This window comes from Dryobates pubescens, chromosome 2, assembly GCF_014839835.1.
Source record: "Dryobates pubescens isolate bDryPub1 chromosome 2, bDryPub1.pri, whole genome shotgun sequence".
Classification (NCBI taxonomy): Eukaryota; Metazoa; Chordata; class Aves; order Piciformes; family Picidae; genus Dryobates; species Dryobates pubescens.
In genome coordinates, this window is record NC_071613.1 from 42,527,111 (window position 1) to 42,535,302 (window position 8,192).

At 48.5% G+C, this 8,192-nt stretch overlaps 1 protein-coding gene across 1 annotated transcript; it reads left to right on the forward strand.

Annotated features, from left to right (window-relative positions):
- The first annotated feature begins 1,121 nt into the window (after positions 1-1,121).
- INHBB (inhibin subunit beta B) lies at positions 1,122-5,278 on the forward strand. The gene is made up of 2 exons (XM_009911122.2): positions 1,122-1,648; positions 4,212-5,278. The coding sequence occupies exons 1-2, from the start codon at positions 1,246-1,248 to the stop codon at positions 4,985-4,987; spliced, it is 1,179 nt and encodes a 392-aa protein (XP_009909424.2). The 5' UTR covers positions 1,122-1,245; the 3' UTR covers positions 4,988-5,278.
- Positions 5,279-8,192: the final 2,914 nt, after the last annotated feature.

Sequence of the window (8,192 nt, forward strand, 5' to 3'; positions counted from 1 at the left end):
GAGAGGGAGACAGATTAACTGGAGCAGCGGCAGCAGCAGCAACAACAACAACAACAAAAATCACACTTAAAATAATATTAACAATAATAATAAAATAAAACCCAAACCACCAACAAGGGAGATATTGTTTAAAAAGAGCGAGCGAGTGAGCCGAAGAGCTGGTCTGACCGAGTGGATCCGTGCAGCTTCTCCTGGGATCGCCGGGATCGCCCCGATTCCCCGCTCCGCAGCCGCGCAGCGTGCAGTGAAACTGCCCGCGGGAGGGGTGGGGTGGGGGGGGAGCCGCGCCTGGAGCCGCCGCAGCATCCTCGCCGGACTCCAGACCCTCCGCGCTGCTTTGAAAATAAAAGCATCTTGCTAATAATACGCGGAGTGGTGAGAAGACTCGCAACTGTGGAGCTGCCAGCCGCGCACCCCTTCCCCGCCGCCCCGGCCCCCTCCCCAGCTATGCTCCGGGTCAACTTTGATGGCACGTTGAGAAGCAGCGGGCGCTGAACGGGGACAACCGAGCGGCGCGGAGCCGACCTGCTCAGAGACCTGCACCCACGGCCTGTGGATTGTTGTCTTGCGGGGGCGGAGTGGGCGGGGGGGTACAAGTGGCATTTCTCCCCCCCAACCCCCCCTCCTTCCAGGCTATAAATTGGATTGTATATAAATCTGCTTCGTTTATCTCCCTGACCCCCCTCAATGACGCTGGACTAAAGAGCTCTCCTCTCCGCGGCCCGCCCGGACCTGCCGAAACGAGCGATGGACCAGGAGCGGCTGCGCCCAGGGATGCCCCTCTGAAGCGGCGCGGGGCACCGGGGCAGCGCGGCGCCACCTCCCCCTTTGCTCCCCGGCTCCCCTCGCACCTCCAGCTCGCTCCCGGCTCCCCCCTCCCTCGTCCTCGGGCTCCTCAGCCACCCCCTCACCTGCTGCCGTCCCCCTCCCCCGTGGAGCCAGGCTTTCCGTGCACGCCAAGCCTGCTGCCCCCCCCACCCCCCCCACCCCCCCGCCGCTTCCAACTTCGCCCTCGGTGCCTGCGTGTGCAGCCTCCCCCCTCCGCCTCCCCGGCGGCACACGCCGCTTCCCCGGGCACCCCCTCCCTCCGCCGCGGCTCCCCCCTTGCGCGGAGCGGTTGCGGCCCCCCAGCTTGGCTGCCACCGCCCCCTCCGCGCCGCGGAGCGCTCGGAGCGGCGCTGCCTGCAGACGGGCTCCCTGCGGCGCTTCGGGGCGGCCCCCAGCTCGGCCCCCCGCTCCTCCGCCATGGACGGGGCGGCTCGCCGGGGGGTGCTGGCCGTGCTGCTGGCCTGTGGGCTGCTCCTGCTGGGCGCCGCGGCCACCCCGACTCCGCCGGCCCCCGCTGGCGGCTCCCCGCAGGACACATGCACCTCCTGCGGCTTCCGGCGGCCCGAGGAGCCGGGCAAGGTGGACGGGGATTTCCTGGAGGCAGTGAAGAGGCACATTCTGAGCCGACTGCAGATGCGGGACCGGCCCAACATCACGCACGCCGTGCCCAAGGCAGCCATGGTCACCGCGCTGCGCAAGCTGCACGCCGGCAAGGTGCGAGAGGACGGCCGCGTGGAGATCCCGAGCCTGGACGGGCAGGCGAGCTCCGGACCCCCGGCCCACGACCCCGTCTCCGAGATCATCAGCTTCGCCGAGACAGGTGGGCGCCGCCCGGCTCGCTCTTCCTTGCCCGGCCTGCCTCGGCCCCCTGCCCTGTCACTCTGCCTGCTTGTCCTGCCCTCACCTCTGGCAGTCCCCCTGCGCGACCCCCGTCAGACCTCTGGCTCGCCCTGCCTGTCCTCCTGTTCACCTTCTCTGTCCCTTCTGCCTGACTCCTGGCAGTTCCCCTGGTCGTCCTTGCCTGGCCCTGCAGCTGGTCCCTCTGTGCGCCCTGCCTATCCTCCTGTCTGCTGCAGGCATCTGGCTGTCGGGCTCACCCGCATGCCTTCCACCTCACCCGCTCTCCCCTCTGGCCCAGCTCGCACCTTCCCGTACTCCTTAAGTGTACTCGGGATTCTTCCCGGGTAGTACTCTGCAACTCCTTTCGCTCATCCCTTCATCCCAGCTAAGCCTCCGTGCCCCCGGCTTCCCTCCAGCGGTCCTTCCAGCTGCACCGTGGCTTGCCTCCGTTGCTGTGCATCCCACTGTCCCTCCTCCGCCTGTCCCACTCGATCTCTTGCATCCCTCGCCTCGTCTGTCTGCTCTGTGCATTCATCTGGTTCACTGCATGCATCTGTCTGTTGAGGCTTGCATTTGCCTGTCCTCCCTTTCTATTCCTTTCCCATTTATTTAGCTTCCATTCATACTGTTGGCCTTGTCTATCTGTCCCCTGTGTGCAGCCTCCTACCAGGTGTGTCTGTCTCCTCTCTGTCCATAAGTCCATTTCCTAACTGTGCCACCCATCCCCACAGTACCAGCCATCTCAGTCCTGTCCAGCATTGCAGTTATGTGTCACTGAGTCCCTTCACCGTAGCTTTCCAGCGGTTTATCCAAGCAACCACTGTGCCTGTTAACTTTGCACATCTGGCTATAACACCATCAGTCTGCAAATTAGCTCTCTTGTCTGTCTGCCCATCTCACCTTCATCACTCTATCACACAGTTCATTTTTTAATTTATCTCTCTGTGGCATCTATATGTCATTTGTCCACAAAATAAATCTCTTTCTCTCCTGTATACTGCCCACTCATATTCTTAATCTACCCTCCCACTTACCAAAGGCATATACATTTACAGTATCTATGGGATCTGTTGCATCATACATATGCTTGTTATATGCACATACAAAATTTATGGGCACACACAACCTCACACAACACAAGTGATGTGGATCAGTGCAGAAACACTGTGCTGTTCTTTTTCTGTCACTGTCACCACATTTCATAAAGAACTTGTGTATTTACTAACATGCAAAAGGCTTTCTTAGCAAATGTTTCTTGGGTTTATTATTTTTTAATAGCCTGTTGTTGGGAGCTCTGGGTTGGGCTTGTACATCCGTTTGGTATTCAATCAATCACTGGCTTTTGTAGCACTTCCAAAATCAACTTTACATAAAACATAGATAAACACAGTGAAAATTTTTGTCAAGGTACCGAATGGACACAGAAGGCACATTTGGAAGGTATCTAGGATAACAAATTAAGACACCAGCTACGCAAAAAATCCCATTCAGAGACTGACAAAAATGATAAAGACTCTTAGGAAAAGAAAAGGAAGAAAAAAGCTGCATTTGGCTCTGTACAGAAGCAACGAAACAGATAAGGGCAGATGAGAAAATGCCTTTCCAGCAATAATTTTAAATAGCAATTGGGAGGCTTTGATTCAAGGACTAGAATTACAGCCTCTGCCATAAAGGCCAGCTTGCACATTTATCACCTACGCCAAATTTAGTTAGGACTTGTACAAAATTGCAGGAGGGCCACTGGTATTTCTGAAACATTTCATGCAGCCGGCTCTTTTGTTTACAAATAAAGGGTTATGTTAGACATTTGGTGACATTTGGTTTTCCTTGACAATTTCACTCCTTGATTTCTGGTGTTATTGAGAAGCGTATTGAGAACAGTCAGTAACGGCGTTACAGCGAGAGCAACCGCTTCATTGCCTCGCCTTGTATGGGAGTTTATCATTTCGGGGGGAAAAGGCGGAGATTGAAGCAATTACTAATAGCAGATATTCTAACAGACTGAGTGGGGGTTAGGTTGATCTATTGGACAAGCAGGCACATTACTGAAATATTTCCCCCTCTGCCTTGTGAATCCTCTCTGTTAAACAACGATGACAATACGTGAAAATGGAAACAAAATCCCTTGCTTGGCGTGTGCATTGGCATTTCGGTGGTTATTGAAAGGGTTCTCCCTGTGAGAATTGGCAGGTAGCTGAAAGTTAAAACTGTTCTTAAACCGATGGGATAGCTGAGTCCAAGTGCCGGTCTTATCTAGGTGCTGCTGTAGCATCTTTAAAGCTGGCCAGATGGAAAGAGCTCTTGCTGGTTTCTGTGGATCGGATACATCTGACTACAGCCCGATGATGAATGTTGTAGTAGGAAGTCCCTTTTCAGTTCATTTTGATTGCAAATTGGGGATATCTGATTCAGTGTGTGCCTTCTTGTCAGCATAGCCCTGTTGCTGCTCCCATGAGCTGTGCTTGAGTCCCTGAATCCAGAATGGTACACAAGCTAATGTTTCCTTTTTGACTTAATCTTGCTGATCTCTCCTTATCTTGCAGACGATCTGGCCTCATCTAGAGTCCGCCTCTATTTCTTCATCTCGAATGAAGGGAACCAGAACTTGTTTGTCGTTCAAGCCAGCCTGTGGCTTTACTTGAAGCTGCTTCCATATGTCTTAGAGAAAGGCAGCAGGCGAAAAGTAAGAGTCAAAGTCTATTTCCAAGACCCGGACACTAGCAACAAGTGGAATGTGGTTGAAAAGAAAGTTGATCTCAAAAGAAGTGGTTGGCACACTTTTCCTATGACAGAAGCGATCCAGGCTCTGTTTGAGAGAGGAGAAAGGAGACTGAATTTGGATGTTCAATGTGAGGGTTGTGAAGAGTATTCAGTGCTGCCAATTTATGTGGACCCCGGGGAGGAATCCCACCGGCCTTTTTTAGTGGTGCAAGCCCGCCTTGCCGATAACAAACACAGGATCCGGAAAAGAGGCCTGGAGTGCGATGGCAGGACCAATCTATGTTGCAGGCAACAGTTTTACATTGACTTTAGACTCATTGGGTGGAATGACTGGATCATAGCACCATCAGGTTACTATGGGAATTACTGTGAAGGGAGCTGCCCGGCCTACTTGGCCGGCGTCCCGGGGTCGGCTTCCTCCTTTCACACCGCCGTCGTGAATCAGTACCGAATGCGGGGGCTGAACCCGGGCACCGTGAACTCCTGTTGCATTCCAACCAAACTTAGCACAATGTCAATGCTGTACTTTGATGATGAATACAACATTGTGAAAAGGGACGTTCCCAATATGATTGTGGAAGAATGTGGTTGTGCTTGATTTAAGGTGTGTTTTTGGGGGGGGAGAGAGAAAGAGAGAGAGGGCGAGAGAGAGAGAGAGAGAAACATTCCCATATGAGATGGTGTTGGAAGAAGTTTCACTGTGTATCCAGGCATCAGTGTTGGAAAGTCACTGTGGTAAAGTTTGGAAAAAAAAAAAAAAGGAAGAAAAAAAAATCATTTCACTTTGGTGTCAAGACAGTGGCAGTTTGTGGATCTTGGACACTTATATATTCTACCACTTATAAGTTAATGCTATGAAATATCTTAAAGACACACACACACACACACACACAAACACACACACACAAAACGTGGGCACGCACATGAACACGCGCTCATACACACACACAGAGACACACACAGAGACACACAGACACACACACAAGGCAGCTCGGAAAAGGGACATAAGCACAGAAAGTCAGTGACCAGTGACGACGGACCAAAATGCCTGCCAGTACGAGTGAACGGCTGAGCAGCTGTTTCCCCGCCTGCCAGCAAAGCCAGACCGAAATGAGCTCCCTTTGCTCAGGCAAAAGCACAGACTGCGAGAACACAACATATTCTTGCACGCAGGTGTTGAAACGACCAAACTTAGAAAAAAAAAAAGAAAAAAGGGAAAAAAAAAGGTTGACCATCACCTCTTAGGTCTAATGGGAAGCTGCAGGACACCTAGCTTGGGAGGTGATCACTTCCTCTTAATTTCAATTTATCTAAATGAAAACATCACAGATAGCCGCATCTTCCTACAGCACTTCCAGTAAGGAATCACGTGGTACCATCACAGAGAGAGAGAAAAAGGGGACAGACACATAAGCAACTGCTGTATTTATAACATCTGACCATTGCAAAGTCGCAAGCTGGGCTGGCATGATCTGATGCTTTAAGTGCCCGCTAGCAATCCGTGGATGGCTACACCCACCGTGTCTTGGAAAAGTGTATCTGATACCATATCTGGACTGTGTTGACCACTGGCATCTCTCGCTGTTCAGAGAACAAAAAGCCAGAGTTGCAATCTGTGTTCTTCAACAGGGCACTCAGAAAGGACACATCACGTGGGGGTCGGGCAACCAAGTAACTGCCACCATGGCTAAACCAAGGAACCCTAAAGAGGAGTGACAGTAACAGAGTGGAGACATTCTGAAAAATGCAGTGCATTTAATAACAGGCGAGGAACATTTTAACAAGTCTTGGAAAGGAGGAGAGTGCTTTCAATTTCCTTACCAGGAGGTGTCAAGAATGGCCATAAAGATCAGAAAATAATGATACAGCATAGCACTTGCAAACTGCTTGAATGCACGTATAATAGCACTTGCAAATTTCAATGCCTTGAAAAGTGGTACTTGATAGTGCACTTATCTTTGCTCACTATCTAGGTAAACAGGTGCCGCATGAGCTATGCAATTTAAAGTGTTGACCCATACTAGACAAAACTGGACTTATGATATGACTTTTTTATATTTTTTTATACTTGAAATTAAATCTTTTGCTTCTTTTTTAAAGCGAATGATTGCTTTTAATGTTTGCACTGATTTAGTTGCATGATTAGTCAAAAAAAAAAAACAAAACTGCCATTTGAAAAAAAAAAAAAAAAGGTTATTTTTATAGCAGCAAAAAAATGAATACAGTTAAATGTATTATACATAAATTTTGGAACCAAAGAGGCCAACATATTAGTTATAATTTTTATGAGGTGGCGAAGCCATCGTATATCATGTAGTCATGCTGAGCAATCCCTCACGAGGCCTACCAATTGTTTCAGGGTACAAAATGGATTCTGTTTGTTCTATTCAGTGTCTTTTCTATACCATACGCACATGGAACGTAGAGTGAAAAAAAAAAAAAGAGTAAAAAAATAAAAAGTACTATTGTAGAATACATTACAATATGTGCATTCTTTAAATCCAGTTTTTATGTTTATTTAATAAAGTTCCTTTTAGGTTCTGTTCCATAATAATTTAAACCAAACAATTTTCACTTAGATTCGCTGTTGAGGTATTTTACATTTGTGTACAGTTTAAATAAATAAAAAAAAGATTGAAAACTGGATGTGACTGTTTTTTTTTTCTTTCTTTCTTGTTTTGTTTTTCTTTTTTCTTTCTTTTTTTTCTTTCTATTTGCAAGCCGCCCCCCCCCCCCCCCCCAGCATCTAACATCTGGAGAAACTTGCTTACTTCCAGGACTGAATGTGGCTGCAGACGGTGAACTGTCGCATTAGACTGTGGTTGTGTTAGTCATTGCAGAAGCCCTTGTCTGAGAGCTCAGCTGCAATCCTAAAAATGCTGCACTCTAGTTTTATTGCCGTCTGTACATGTAAGCATCTGCTTTTTTTTTCTATCTGCATCAGTGCTGGGGCTCTGGGCGCAGGACTAGGCGCTGTTCCGCATACCTGCAGGTCATTTACAGCAAGTTCCTGGTTCACCTGCTGTGTAAGAATGTAACTTCTTGTCTAGGTCACTCCCTTATTGGTTACAAGAAGCAAAAAAATAGCATGGAAAGCACTTCCAGGAAAAAGAAGTCAGTATTCAGTTTGATGAACTTTAATTTTTTGTTTTAATGTTTTTGTTAAATTAGCTAGCATCAGGGAGAGGTTTTTTTTCCCTGAGTAAAACATAGTCCCTTTAGTAACAAAACCCCAAAATATTGAGAAATACTCATAGAAATTCTCATTAGCTGTGCCTATATCCAGATATTGATTTCATTGATCTTCAGAGATAAATTCTTCCTCCTGGAAACCTGAGCAAATGCCAGCTAAAGCTGACAGAAGGACCTCTGTTGACTTAGCAAACATTGGATCTGACCCTGAGACCTAAAAAGTGTTGAAGAAGCAAGTTCATGCAACTAATGATGGGTTGTAGTTACATTCAAGTGTAGCTCTGCCCATCCCTCCCCAAAACCAGGCACTGGGGTTAATTTTTATTATTATTTTTTTTTTTTCCTGGGAGACCTTCAGGAGCAATTTGCTGTGGCTCTGTCAACAACCTGCTGCACAGAACTTTGTCCCCCAGACCAATTTAAAAAAAATCTATTTTAGCTTTCTTACCACCTTGAACTGTGTGCTTATTCTCAAAGCCACCACTTGCTGTTCCTTCTTAGCAGTTTCTCCTAATCCTTGTTCTCTGGGTCAACCATGCTACTGATGAATTTAATAAATTCTCCATGAAATCATTGGCAAATACATCCCTTCAGTCTAGAGGCACATTTGG